Source organism: Chiloscyllium plagiosum, chromosome 8 (genome assembly GCF_004010195.1).
Source record: "Chiloscyllium plagiosum isolate BGI_BamShark_2017 chromosome 8, ASM401019v2, whole genome shotgun sequence".
In the NCBI taxonomy this organism is placed as follows: Eukaryota; Metazoa; Chordata; class Chondrichthyes; order Orectolobiformes; family Hemiscylliidae; genus Chiloscyllium; species Chiloscyllium plagiosum.
In genome coordinates, this window is record NC_057717.1 from 88,527,418 (window position 1) to 88,542,796 (window position 15,379).

General features: G+C 42.7%; 1 protein-coding gene across 1 annotated transcript in view; it reads left to right on the plus strand.

Annotated features, from left to right (window-relative positions):
• LOC122552439 (CD209 antigen-like protein C) overlaps positions 1-14,616 on the plus strand; it is a 107,253-nt gene extending 92,637 nt beyond the window's left edge. The window contains exons 5-7 of the mRNA XM_043695169.1: positions 4,050-4,198; positions 6,599-6,711; positions 14,441-14,616. Of these exons, the coding sequence (XP_043551104.1) occupies positions 4,050-4,198; positions 6,599-6,711; positions 14,441-14,579 (401 nt within the window). The 3' untranslated portion in view covers positions 14,580-14,616. The remainder of the gene's footprint in view (positions 1-4,049; positions 4,199-6,598; positions 6,712-14,440) is intronic.
• Positions 14,617-15,379: the final 763 nt, after the last annotated feature.

The window sequence follows — 15,379 nt, forward strand, 5'->3', positions numbered from 1 at the left end:
AACTCCCACGGAAAGCCAACCCTACTCTGGGTGCCTGACATCCCTCCACTGCACTGACACCAACCGAACCCCAAAGGTCTCCCGGATTTCCGTATACACTAGCATGGATACAGAGTGGGGAGAAAAAGGTCATTCTCAGGAGGGCAGCCGGTGACTAGTGGTGTTTTGCAAGCCTCAGTGTTGGGACCATAACATTTCCCTTTATACATTAACCATCTAAATGAAGGAACTGAGGGCATTCCGGCTGGGCTTGCAGATGATACAGAGATAAGTACAGGGACAATTAGCATTGAGGAGATAGGGAGGCTGCAGGAAGATTTGGACAGGTTCGGAGAGTGGGCAAAGAATTCGCAGATAGAGTATAATGTGGGAAAGTGTGAGGTCATGCACTTTGATAGGAAGAATAAAGACCTAGTATTTCTAAATGGAGGAAAAAATTCAGAATTCTAAAGTACAAGAGGTCTTGGAAGTTCTGATCCAGAATTTCCTTAAGGCAAACTTGCAATTTTAGTTGATAATTAGGAAGACAAATATAATATTGTCATTTGATCTCGAGAAGACTTGAATATAAAAGCAAGGCATACTCCTGGAGATCTATAAGGCTCTGGTCAGTCCACATAGAGTATTGTGAGCAATTTTGGACCCTGTATCTCAGGAAGGATGTACTAGCCCTGGAGCAGCTCCAGAGGAGGTTTACGAGAAAGATCCCAGGAATGAAAATTTAACATACGAGGAACATTTGAGGACTCAGGGATTAAACTTGATGGAATTTTGAAGAATGAGGAGGGATCTGATTGAAACTTACAGAATACTAAATGGCGTGGATAGAGTGGACATTGGGAAGATGCTTCCATTGGTGGGAGAGACTAGGGCCTGAGGGCACAGGCTTAGAGCAAAGTATTATGGACCAGGCGAGACACCCTGGATTCAAACCCTTTGTCCAGGCAGTGTTCTGACCTGACTCCAAATGGGATTGACTGTCTACCCTAAACAACTCCCAAATGAACCCATCGGATAGGAGTTCCTTAATTGGGGCTGTTAACTTGGTCCAATCAGGGACCTCTGGCTGACAGATATAAACAGGAGGTCACACACACCATGTGTGCTGGGGAAAAAAAAAGCACTACCGCAGTTAGGCGGTAGTGTGGGGGTTAAATTATAGAAAATATAATCAAAAAAACAAAGAAAAAAATAACAAAAAAAAAGAAAACATAAAAAAAACAAAAAAAGAGATTTAAGCACTACCGCACTTATGTGGTAGTGTGGGGGTTAATATATAAAAAATTTTTTAAATAAACAGGGACTTCATTATTTCTCCCTCCAGCTCTATTTTGATTTAGTCCCTAAAAAAAAAGATAAACAGGAGGTCACACACACCATGTGTGCTGGGGAAAAAATAAGCACTACCGCACTTAGGTGGTAGTGTGAAAAAAAAAATAAACAGGAGGTTCAGGGTGACCTGGTGAGGGAATACAGGCCTTGGTGGAGTTATTTTACCAACTACCAGACTCACACTACTCTCAACCAGACCTGACTCTATCTCCAGGAGAAAGTGAGGACTACAGATGATGGAGATCAGAGGTAAGAGTGTGGTGCTGGAAAAGTACAGCAGGTCAGACAGCATCCGAAGAGCAGGAGAATCGATATTTCAGGCATAATCCCTTCATCAGGAATACTCTATCTCCATCTGACTCTACCTCCATCTGAACAGGGCCCTACCTATGCTGAGCCCTTTCTCACTTTCCTACCCACCCTACTCTCCAACACACACACTGTCACTGTATCTGTGGTTTAAAGGCCTTAAAAGCATATAATAAAAGGCGCAGTCACTATAGTACTTATCTCTCATTAGCGACAGAAAGAACTGGTGGTGAGTTCCTTGTGTCTGAGGTGAGGGGAGAGAACGAGAAGGCAGGACCTTCATACTAATCTCAGCCTGTGCAGGAATTAAAGCCGCGTTGCTGAGAATCCCTGCATCACAAACCAGCTGCCCAGCTGACTGAGTGAACCAACCCCCACAGAATGTTACACGAATTGCAGAAAAACAGCCAGTCCACTTCTCTGCTACCTTCCTAGATGTTCTTTTCTCTTGTGGTTTATTAGATTCCCTACAGTATGGAAACAGGCACTTCAGCCCAACAAGTCCACACCGACCTTCCAAAGAGTAACCCACCCAGACCCATTTCTCTCTGACTAACGCACCTAACCTATGGGCAATTTAGCATGGCCAATTCACCTAACCTGCACATCTTTGGACTGTGGGAGGAAACCAGAGCACCTGGAGGAAACCCACGCAGACACGGGGAGCATGTGCAAACTCCACACAGACAGTTGCTTGAGGCTGGAATCGAACCCGGACTCTGGTGCTGTGAGGCAGCAGTGCTAACCACTGAGCCACCGTGCCAATTTATGTTGCTTTGATTTGAAAAGACTGAAAGACCACCCAGTAACCTCCACCAGAGGCAAGTTCTTTAGTCTGATCTGGCTTGGAAATAAGGATTCTGACCACAGATGGGAGGATTCAGCACAATATGTCTTTTTTATCATCAGAACTGACAAACCACAAGTGGAACTGGGTGTGCAAAATCGGGTAAGAATGACCCTGGGAGACCCCAGTATTGTCCACAGATCTCAAACTCTTATGACATTTGGTCCAAGAGTATCTCCCACTGTCTTACACACACCATTCAACCTTCAATGAAGCAGTTTCCCTCAACATTGTATGTATTGGGAGGAAGGGCTGAAGGTACTTGTGTACAGAGTGTAACCTGCTATGGTTTCAGAGCCCACTGTCTATTGTTACTCAGCGGTACAGTCAGTGGATGAGCGTGAAAACCTCCAGAATTGCCCAGTAACAGTGAGGAAATCATCATAATGACAGATCCTGTTTGCACTCCTCTTCAACCAACCACGCATTACAGGCTTATGTCTCTATCGTGACATTGTTCATTCGCACCACTGTACAGTCCTGAAGAAATCAAACTCCAATTAACACATTGAGAACACCCTCCATTGTGTAGTCTGGCACTGTCACTGCACAGAATGGGACAGGCCGTGAGCAACCCAGGTAGCAAAAACTGGGCATCCACAAGATACAGATGCTGTAGGCCACCAACAGGGGCAGCAGTGGGTATACATGAGAATCAGGTAATACAGTGCGAGAGATATTAACCTGGGCCACCACTGTGCTTAACACCATGGGCAACATCTACAAAATCTGAAAAGGGACAGTCCCTTTGAGAAGTATACTCATTTGATGGAGTGCTTTCAATGATTGAAGCTAAAACAATAAAGCAATCATGGTCAATCCATCTTTCTATTACATATACCTCCCAATATGCTCCAGCTGTAATATAATTCACTTCAACCACCTTGCGTCAGAAATTAGCCTGGTAATTTAATGCACGTTAGTAGTGACTGGACATCACCCTTCCCATTTCCCAACTGTCTAACATCCTGGGCCCACTGCTTCTCGTTCACTTCACAATCCCCCCCCATCTTCACACAATGCCTCCGCATTTCCCACAGACTCTCCCCTCTGCTAAATGTCTCCTCTTCCCATCCCTCTCCATCCCTTGTCTGACTCCTGTTCTCTCTCTGGTTGAAAACCAAAGGAACTGTGGATAGTATTCTTAGGAAGGGTCACTGGAACGTGAACTCTGATTTCTCTCCACAGATACTGCCAGACCTGCTGCTGAGCTTTTCCAATAATCTCTGTTTTTAGTCTCTGGTTAACCTCTGCAACATCAGCCAATCTTAGTGATTCATGGGATTAGTGAGTTGCCTCTAGGATTGGGGACTGCTGGTCTTCAGTAACAAGCCATTGCATTGAGTGGACTGATTTCTCAGCCTTAGTGTGTGTTGCAAAGGGACTGGGTTTAGTTCAGTTCAGATTCAATAATCTCAGAGTGAGACTCTGTGTTGGACATACTTTTGGGCAAGGCACTGGATTGTCTGTAACAACACTGGGTAAAGTCTCAGCGAAGGAAGAGAATAATGAGGTTCTAAATGTCCTGTTGGCTGAAACATTTATTTCCATGTCCTCACAGAACTGCTTTGGAAGTGTCCCGAACACTGGAGGCGATTCCAGCAAAACTGTTATTACTTTTTATCAGAAAGCAAGAACTGGACAGAGGCCCAGAGGTCCTGTGCATTGCTGGATGCCAATCTTGTTGTCATTAACAAGCCTGAGGAACAGGTAAGAGATTGTGGAAACAATTGCTACCAGTGAATGGTCAGCCGAGAGTACTGCCTCCGATCCTTCTTTCTATACTGGATCGAACAGCATATCTGCTTAACAGTGAAAATAATAAATCAATAGTGAGTCTCAATAAGAAGAGGCAGTTGTCTTAAAAAGATGTAGATAACTGCATGATAGCAATAGCTCTTAAGTTAGACAGAATAACTAAGACTAACAGACACACAGAGGACACATTGTGATCTCAAGCTAGAATTCCTTTTACCCCAGTCGGTACCGTATGGCATCATCTGATTAATGCAGTCTTCAATATTAACTCTTTCTGACCTTATCCCCTCCCCAAACTTTATTTCTTTGGGTTAACGTTTGGATATCTGGATAGCTAAAAATGATTACATTTACCACTATCCCTTTTTCCCCTCAGCCTTGGACTTCATAAGTTCAAGCAGCCTGAAGATTTCACAATTCTAACATATCAAATCCCTACTGCGTGCAAACAGGCCATTCGGCCCAACAAGTTCACACTGACGCTCTGAAGAGCATTCCACCCACCCACACCCCACACATAGCTGGGGCTCATATGGGTTCCTATGGCTACCCCTTTGGTTATAGCCTGTCTCTTTGTTGGCTACGTAGAACTGTCCATCTTCCGTTACACCGGCACCACTCCCCACCTCTTCCTCCGGATGCTGCCTGACCTGCTGTGCTTTTCCAGCACCACTCTAATCTATACTCTGGTTTTCAGCATCTGCAGTCCTTGTTTTTACCCTTTTACATATTTAGCCCATTACTATATCTAGAGGATTCGTTAAATCCTAAATCTCCTCCAGTGAAACTCTTCCTTGTTCACTCATTGTACCATCTGGGGGACCTTTAATTTCATGAATGTCGATCATGGAAGGCAAGGCAAGCACGATGGCCTCATGGCTTCGCTCAGACCACAGCACTTCTGTGATTCTTTGACATTCCATGGAAACAGTCATTAGACTTTGTCTGGTTACCACCCATATCATCAAATGGTGAATCCCATGCCTTCATCATCTAAGGGTCAGTAATTACATAACTGGCTCCTAACATACATGATGCGGCAATCTTTGGCAAATAACTCCCCAGCATCTGCAAGGCACAAATCAGGAGTGCTATTCAATGCTGTCACTTTGCTTGATGCGTGTGTATCCAGCCACACTCAAGTAGGAACAACTGCATCCAGGACAAAACAGCCCACTTGATCGGCACCTTATCTACCGTGTTTAAATATTCACACCCTCTATTACCAACGCAAACCATCTGCAGTGCATACCACCAGAGTCGAAAAGTGCAGTGCTGGAAAAGCAGAGAAGGTCAAGCAGCATCCAAGGAGCAGGAGAGATGCCGTTTTGGAATGATAAGCCTGATGAACAGCTTATGCCCGAAACACTGACTCTCCTGCTCCTCGGATGCTGCCCTATCTGCTGTGCTTTTCCAGCACCGCATTTTTTGACTCTGATTCTCTGGCATCTGCAGTCCTCATTTTCTCCTAGTGATACCACCAACAAGGTACATGCCATAACCCAGTGAAGACTCCTTATATCCCATCTTCCAAACCCACGGGTTTCATTGCCTGGACGGTAAAGGACAGCAGATGCATTAGAACACTACCAGCCACAGGTTCTCCATGTAAAACACGAAAAAGACTCACTGTATTTAGGCCTCAACTGTTCCAGTTCTCCCAAACAAATTAAAGACTCCTGTTTAACATTTATAAAATGTTTCACTGAGCTCCTTACTTAGGCTTCCTATGAAATTTGAGTAAACCATTGATAGGTTCTTAACAATCATTCTATAGCTTCGAGGTCACTTTTATTTCCAGATATTTTAAAATAGATTCAAGTTCTCAAACTACCAAAGAGGAATTTAATCTTAAATTCTCTAGATTATGAATCAATGTCTTTAGGGAAGGAAACTGCCATCCTTACCTAGTCTGGTCTACATGTGACTCCACACCCCAGCAATGTGGTTGACTCTTAGCTGTCCTCTGGGCAATTAAGGATGGGCAATAAATGCTGCCTGGTCAGCGACACCCTCATCCCAGGAATGAATAAAGAAAGATAATTAAAGTAACCACTGTGATAACATTTCATTTAAAACACAGCACTCTGCAGTGCCTATTTGAAATGCCTCCTTTAATTATGTGCTGAGCCCTGGATCATGAACTCTAACCTTCAGAAATCAGTCTAAAATATTACAAAATTAGCCAAGCTAAAACTGCATTCTCTGCCCCTTTGATGACAGAGAGCAGCTGGTTTAAAATCATAGGTGTTTTGGCATCTGTCAAGGATGATGAAAATAGAAAGTGTGCTAATAGTATTGCTGAAATCCTTGTTGTTCCGTATGCTAATAAAACTCTTATTTATATGATAGGCATTTGTAGAAAAATGGCTTGCAAACAATGGCTACTGGATTGGACTCAGACAGACAGTCTCGGAAGGTGACTGGCGCTGGGTAGATGGAACGGATTATACTTCCTCTGTAAAGTGAGCTCACCTTTCAATTGCACATTTTGGAAAATATGTGAGACATTGAAGATTTAGCAAAAGGGTGGATATGTTTTGAAGCTTTGACTTCAGTTACTTAGCTGAACACGAGAAACAAACTTAGACTTGCAGCAGCACTCCATCAGGCACTATGAGGTCCTTTAAGTCCAAAAGAGGAATTGCTACCTATTTGCAGATTATGGTTAGAAACCTTATTCTGGATGCTGCTGCAATTCAATGAATTTTGGGTGTTTTCCTATATCTGTTCAAAGTTCCAATTCTGTACAGAGTGTGATCTGGTTGGTACTGAATTATAGGTTGAAGGCTTATTTGCAAACCAGTTAAGTCTAGATAAGAGTAGCATTGAGCATGAGTGGGGGGTGGGAGCAAAGACCAAACTGACTGCAGGAGGAGGAGTGAGAAGGAGTTGGGAGGGAAGGTCTTAGCAGGAGAATAAAATATCAGAGGATTTTTGGGGAAATATCTGTTGGAAAGCATAGTTAAAAATTACACAACACCAGGTTCTCGTCCTGTGAGGTTTGAGTCTGTCTGCATCCCAATCTCGAGTCAAACTATTTCCAAAGTAGGAATTTATAAAATGTCAATGGGTCGACTGCCAACAGACTGTGTGCATGTATCTGCTTTTACAATTCTGCAAATGCAAATTCACCCCATAGACTTATCTATGTGTGTACATGTGCATGTGAGGGGGAGAGACAGAGTGTGTGTGTGGGAAAGTGGGAGAGAAAAAGAGAGAGAGAGAGAGAGAGAGACCGTTTGTGTGTGTGTGTGTGTACGTGCTTGATACACAGTGTGTATATGAGTGTGATGGAGAAAATGCCAGTGACTCTCTTCTAAAGCCTTAAGTTATCTCAGGGCTGTGACTTTAAAGAAATTCTGGGATTTACATATTAATGAATTGAAACCTGCATTGCCATTCTAAGTGATTAAAGACTTAACAGCAATTGAGGTTAATTCAATACATCGATAGAGGTTTATAAGATGATCAGAGGAATAGATAGAGTAGACAGTCAGAAACGTTTTCCCCGGGTATAACAGAGTGTTACAAGGGGACATAAATTTAAGGTGAAGGGTGGAAGGTATAGGGGGGATGTTAGGGGTAGGTTCTTTACCAGAGAGTGGTGGGGGCATGGAATGCGCTGCCTGTGGGAGTGGCAGAGTCAGAATCATTGGCGACCTTTAAGCGGCAATTGGATAGGTACATGGATGGGTGCTTAAGCTAGGACAAATGTTCGGCACAACATCGTGGGCCAAAGGGCCTGTTCTGTGCTGTATTGTTCTATGTTCTATCGCATCAGTTGTATGACAGTGTGTCCTATGACCCTGCCCCACTAGCTACCTGACGAAGGGGCAGCACTCCAAAAGCTAGTGCTTCCAAATAAACCTGTTGGACTATAACCTGGTGTTGTGGGATTTTTAACTTTGTCAATCCCAATCCAACACCGGCACCTCCACATTTTGGAAAGCATGCAGCATAATCAGGGAAAAAATATATTGTCTTGGGACCAAAATGAGAAAGAGCTGTTTTAAAATCAGTGTTTGAAATGACGGTATATGTATGAAAGGATACAACATGGTGTCAGAGAGTCATAGAGACGTACAGCATGAAAACAGACCCTTCGGTCCAACTTGTCCATGCCGACTAAATATCCCAACCTAATCTAATGCCAGCACCTGACCCATATTCCTACAAACCCTTCCTATTTATATACCCATTCAGATGCCTTTTAACTGTTGCAACTGTCCTAGCCTCCACCACTTCCTCTGGCAGCTCATTCCATATATGTACCATCCTCTGTGTGAAAAGGTTACCCCTTAAGTCCCTTTTATATCTTTTCCCTCTCACCCTAAACCTATGCCCTCTGGACTCCCCCACCCCAGGGAAAAGACTTTCTTTATTTATCCTATCCATGTTTATATAAACCTCTGTAAGGACACCCCTCAGCCTCAGATTCTCCAGGGAAAACAACCCTAGCTTATTCAGCCTCTCCCTATCACTCAAATCCTCCAACTCTGGCAATATCCTTGTAAATCTTTTCTGAACCCTTTCATGTTTCACAACATCTTTCTGATAGGAAGGAGATCAGAATTGCACGGAATATTCCAACAGTGGCCTAATCAATGTCGTGCATTTCTTTCATAATTTTATATGTTTCTACAAGATCCTCTCTCATTCTTTTGAATTCCAATGATTATAATCCCGTTGTACCCAGTCTCTCCAAATAAACCTCAACTCTGGAACCAAGATAGTGAACCTCCTCTCCACCCCCTCCAGGGCTAGTAAATCCTTTCTCAAGTAAGGCGACCAAAGCTGCACACAGTACTCCTGGTGTGGCCTCACCAGCACATTATACAGCTGCAACATAGCCTATATGTTTTTAAGCTCAACCCGTTTAGCAATGAAGGACAATATTACATTTACCTTCCTTCTGTTGCACCTGCAGACCAACCTTCTGTGATTCATGTACAAGGACACCCAGGTCCCTCTGCACAGCAGCATTCTGCAACTTTTTACCATTCAAGTATTAGCCCTTTTTATTGTTATTCCTACCAAAATGGATGACTTCACAGTTATTCACGTTGTATGCCATCTGCCAGACATTTGCTCTCTCACTTAAAGTATCTGTGTTCCTCTGCAAAGTTTCACAATCCTCTGCACACTTTGCTCTTCCACTCATCTTCGTGTCATCTGCAAACTTTGACATACTATGTGTCGTCCCCAGTGCCAAATTATCTATATAAATTGTGAATAATTGTAGTCCCAACACTGACCCCTGAGGCACACCACGACTCGCTGATTGCCAGCCAGAAAAGCACTCTTTTATCTCTACTCTTTTCTTCCTGTTAGTTAACTAATCCTCTATCCATGCCGATACTTTACCTGTAACACCATGCATCTCTATCTTATGCAGCTGCCTTTTGTGTGGCATCTTGTCAAACCTCTTTTGGAAATCTAGGTACACCACATCTACAGGTCCCTATTGTCTACAGTAATATCCTCATAGAATTCCAGTAGGTTAGTTAAGGATGACCTGCCTTTCATGGACCCATGCTGCATCTGTCCAATGGAACAGTCTATATCTCGATGTATTGCTATTTCTTCCTTGGTAATAGATTCAACCATTTTCCCCACTGCCGAAGTTAAGCCAACTGGTCCATAACTCCCCAATTTCTGTCTATCTCCTTTATTAAACAGTGGTGCCACATTTGCTGCTTTCCAATCTGCTGGAACTGCCCCAAAATCCAGCAAATTTTGGAAACTTACCACTAGTCCATTTACTATTTCTCCTGCCATCTCTTTTAGTACCCTGGGATGTATTCCATCAGGGCCCAGGAGACCTGTCTACCCTTAGTTCCATTAGCTCGCCAAACGCTATCTCTTTCATGATGATGATCGTTTCCAGGACCTCAACTACCTTCGCCTCTTTGTTAATTGCTCTCACAGGAGAACATTCTCTTAAAAAAAGCATTGTCTATCTATAACATGTACCACTGCACTTTTTAGGTAATATTCCAGACAAAAGAAATTACAGAGAAAATGATTAAGAAGTCATTTTCGACAGAGGAAGATGACAGAAGAAGATAGAGAAAATTTTGGAAGACACATTCTGTGTGAACTTTGAGAGACTAAGTTTTAATTTATTGTTTTCTTCTTAGATAAATCTAAGTGGGACCTGTATTATTGGAACAATATATTATTGGAATCTTGTTTTATTCAGGAACAAGTAATTAGAGAGGGATTGTTTGGGGTGTTAGTAATTCTGCCAACTTGTTCACCATTGGAGTTAGATAAATAAATTGTTACTTGTTAATTATAGAGTGGGTAAAAGGATTCTATTTCATTTAATCACTCCTTTATAACAAATTGGGGTAAGAGGTAGGTTATACCACTTCTTCATCATATCGCGAGGCAGGGCAAGCTTCTCTAGTTGTTTTGGTCTTAATTATCAGAGGGGTGACAATCTGCTCTGGAATAATTGGCCTATGGTCTACTGGGAGATAGTGAGGACTGCAAATGCTGGAGATCAGAGTCGAGAGTGTGGTACTGGGAAAGCACAGCAGGTCAGGCAGCTTCCTCATTTCCCCTCCCCCCACATTATTCCAGTCCCAACCCTCCAACTCAGCACTGCCCTCTGGACCTGTTCATCACTCCCCCCTCTGACCTATCAGCTTCTCCCTCACATTCATCCACCTATCACTTTCTCAGCTACCCACCCCACCCTGTCGCATTTATCTTTCAGTCCCAGCCCACAAGCCTCATTCCTGATGAAGGACTTATGCCTAAAACCTCGACTCTCCTGCTTCTTGGATGGTGCCTGATCGGCTGTGCTTTCCCAGCAACACACTCTCGACTGTGGTCTACTAACCAATTATCAATGACAGAGACTTTTTGCCTGTTAGCAACTGTTTGATGAGTTCTCAGGCAACTGAAAAGTTTTGGACCTGGGAATAAGTTACAGAGAAAGAGAGAAGTGTTTAATTCTTCCCAGCTCAAGCGCGGTCTTTCTGTTCTCTGCTAAAGCTAACTTTAAAACCAAAGAAAACCAGCTTAACTTTCCTCCAACAGTTGATGTAAGCAGTGACTTTTAATTGGTAAGTCATAGACTTTTTATGAGTGGACCAGTTTCTGTGTCTTACGAACCAGTGAAAACTGGAAGCAATGTAAAACAACAACTGAAGCAACATGCTGGTTCACAGACAAATCAGAGGGGATCATCTCAAGCTCAGAATGTGAGAAAAGCTCCTGAACTGTCTTTTGAATTTACCTCTCCACCCGTAACCTATTTCGCTTTGATTGTTTGTTTGTTTGCCTGTCTATTTGTGTGTACAATAATGTGATGGTTCCAGTGTTGGAATGGAGTCCACAAAGTCAGATATCACACGACACCAGGTTGTAGTCCAACAGGTTTATTTGAAATCGCAAACTTCGTCAGATGGAGCGACAAAAGAGCAGCACTTTGGAACCATCAGATGATTTCAAATAAACCTGTTGGACTATAACCTGGTGTTGTCTGACTTCTGACTGTGTCTGCAAGGGAGTGTTTATAAAGGGAGTAGAATTATAATTATTACTGTTAGATGCCAACAGTTGATACCTGCTTACCTGTAGCTACACTCTAAGTAATTCCTTGAACTACACAGCACAGGAATAGGTCCTTTGGCCCATGATGTTGTGCCAAACATGACACCAAATGAAATGAATCCTTTCTTCCTGACGTTGGTCCATATCCTGTCATTCCTTGCAAATTCATGTACTTATCTAAAATCCCTTAAATGCACCTATCGTATCTAACTCCACCACCACCTCTGGCAATGCATTCCAGACTCCAACCATTCTCTGTGTAAAAACCTTGCACCTCACATCTCCTTTGAGCTTCCCCTCTCACTTTAAATGCATGCCCTCTACTACAGTCGGTTCTAATATAATGCCATAGTTCCTTCTCTTGCAATCTCGTGTTATAAGAACATCACACAATATCCACACCATTTAAACTATTGGAGCTAGAATTGTATTATAGCGTATATGGCTCAGGAAAGGTCATGTTCTACAAATAACCATCTAAATTTTTCAATGGCTAATTTGTGTTGAAGAAACATGCTTTGTAGCAGAACCGGCTGTATTAGACGTTTCAATGCTGGAGATAAAGATGCTGACCGTCAAACTTATCTCTGCATCTCATAATTTTCTAAACTTCTTTCAGGTCTCCTCTCAGCCTCCGCCACTCAAGAGAAAACACCCTGAGCTTTTCTACTCACTCCTTGTGGCTCATGCCCAAGCAGCATCCTGGTAAACCTCCTCTGCACCCTCTCCAAATCCTCCACATCCTTCCTTTAATGTGGCGACCAGGAATGAACACAATACACTAAGTGTAGCCCAACCAAAGCTACAACACGACATCCTGACTCTTGTATACAGTTCTTCGATTAATAAAGGCAAGCTTGCCATACACCTTCTTTACCACCCTATCTACTTGTGTGGCCACTTCCATGGAGCTATGGAATTGAACTCCAAGATCCATGTTCAGTACAGTTACCTGGTCTATGCTTTCTATAGACCTGTGTCCAAAAGCCATGTAAACTGGGAATTTGGCAGACTTCATAAAATTTTTAACTCTTCTGATGACCCTGGGAGTAGCGGGACTTGATTCCTAGCACACTGCCCCAGTGACGCATAACAATGTTCTTGATATAGCTCTGGTATCAACGAACACATTCTATCAAGACTCTGAGAAGAGACGAATGGAAGAACTTTAGATGGAAGAAGTTGAATCAGTATGAGTCATCTCGGCTCATCCCAGCTCTTTTCATTTCTATGCTGACATCTTCTATGACCCTCTGACTTGACCAGCCAAAGATAGATCGTCTCAACATCAAAATTGGGAAGCAAAGACCGCTGAGCTGATTCTCTAGACTTATTCTATCTCTGCCAATAATCTACTTTCCTGATTTGTTTATCTGTTTGTGTGTGCGGAGAATGTTATATGGATTTTTTTTTATTTAGTGCTGTTATATGACAATGGTCTATGTCTGTTTACTTGTTGCTATGATCTAATGACTTAATTATAAAAATAATTCTTGTCAGCACAGAAACCATGCTTTCTATCAGCTTCAGTCTGAAAGTCAGGAAAATTGGACTATCTTTAAAAACTTGGCAAGAAGGTTGGCTCAATTTATGGCACACCACTTCAGGGGTCATAACAAAGTCTGGAGGCTTGTCCAGGTATAAGTTAGATTTGATTTGAATTCGATTGCATTGGTTTGGAAACATGCATAATGAACATTTGAATGTGGTTTGCTCAATAATACAAGTGAAGGAAAACACCAGGTTCTGGACTTTATTTAATGCATGGCACTGGAAACAGCCAATCAGTTCCTGTAGGTGGCAGAGTCATCACTGGCAGCCTTAAATGCAAGTTCAAAACTAAAGCTGATTGATTTGGCTGATAAACTGAAGATAGTGAGAATGTCTGCACGTTCTCGTCAAACCTCCATTGCTGGGCTCCCTCTCACCTTCGGTTTCTCCACTGTCATTATGGAGAAGGTGTCTATGTGAAGTTTCTATCTGCACCGTTTCCATTGTGTCATGCTTAAACTTGTATCATTTCTGTGGTATGAAGACAGACAAAATCTGTGGTTCTGCATGGATCTAACGAATTGGTGATGAAACATTTTGACTCTGCATTTAATATGACCTGGAGATGCTGGTGTTGGACTGCAATGGACAAACTTAAAAATCATACAACACCAGGTTATGGTCCAACAGGTTTATTGGGAAGCACCAGCTTACAGAGCGCTGCTCCTTCAGCAGCTGTCCAACCACCCGATGAAGGAGCAGCATTTCGAAAGGTAGTGCTTCCAAATAAACCTGTTGGACCATAACCTGGTGTTGTGTTATGTTTAACTTTAATGTGATCGACGATTAGGATCTTATGCCTGTGAGAAAAACAGAAGGCATTTTTGTTTGTGCCAGTGCCTGAAATGGGAAGGACTTACAAATTAATGCCCATACCAGCTCAGCACTCAGCAAGTTTCTTATCCACATGTTAAATCACTATCTGTTATCGAAGTGACAGTGACTCTATTAAACATTTAACAATCAGTTTACAGAACAAATGCTTGGACACTTGTGTACCTTAAAGAAGGTCCTTGTGTTAAATTTCATGTCGAACAGTCCAATCATCTTGTTCTGTTCTCTTTCCTTGTTCAGGTTTTGGGGGAGCGACCAGCCCAATGATAAAGACCATCAAGGAGTAGATGAAGACTGTGTCGTGACTCATGAAAATGCAGGGTGGCATGATTGGCCCTGCTATTCACTTCACTACTCAATCTGTGAAAAATCAGCATAATATTGTTTTCTTTAATGCTGCATTTAATAAACGTTGAACCTGTTTCAATCTATTCAGTCCATGTATATTATCCAGATGCCCAGGAGCTAGAATTGATGGAATGGGTGTGTGTAACTGGGAATCTTCCCCCACCCACCTTTCTCTTCTGTCTCAAACTGTCCTAATGCCCACTGAACATGCTCAGCCTTTGGTTTGACTTTTGCTCCCAAGTCAGGAGTACAGAATTGGGAAATTTCATGACTCCACAAACTTGACTATTGACCACAACTGAACTGGACTAGTCATATAAACATCGTAGCCACAAGAATAGGTCAGACACTAGGAATGTTGCAGTGAACAGCTCACCTCTAGACACCTCAGGCCTGTCTACAAGGCAGAAGTCAGGGCGTGATGCAATAATCCCCACTTGCCTTGATGGAAGCAGCTCCAACAACACTCAAGAACATCTGATTCAAGGCAAAGCTTGATTGACACCACACCCGCCAGCTTCAATATTCACACCCTTTATCACTGATGCATATTGGCAACTATACCTCCCATCTACACAACGCACTGCAGAAATTCACCAAAGCTCCTCTTATTGTATCTTCCAAACCTACACTATTGTGAAGGATAAATGCATCAGATGCATGGAAACACTACCACCTGCAAGTTCCCCTCCAAACCGCTCACTCTCTGGACTTGTAAATATATCCCTGTTTGTTCACCGTCATAGAATCATAGAGATCTTCTGCACAGGGAAAAGGCTGGAGATTCAGTAACAGGAAAATATGTTGGGCCCTCAGGATAAATATAAAAAC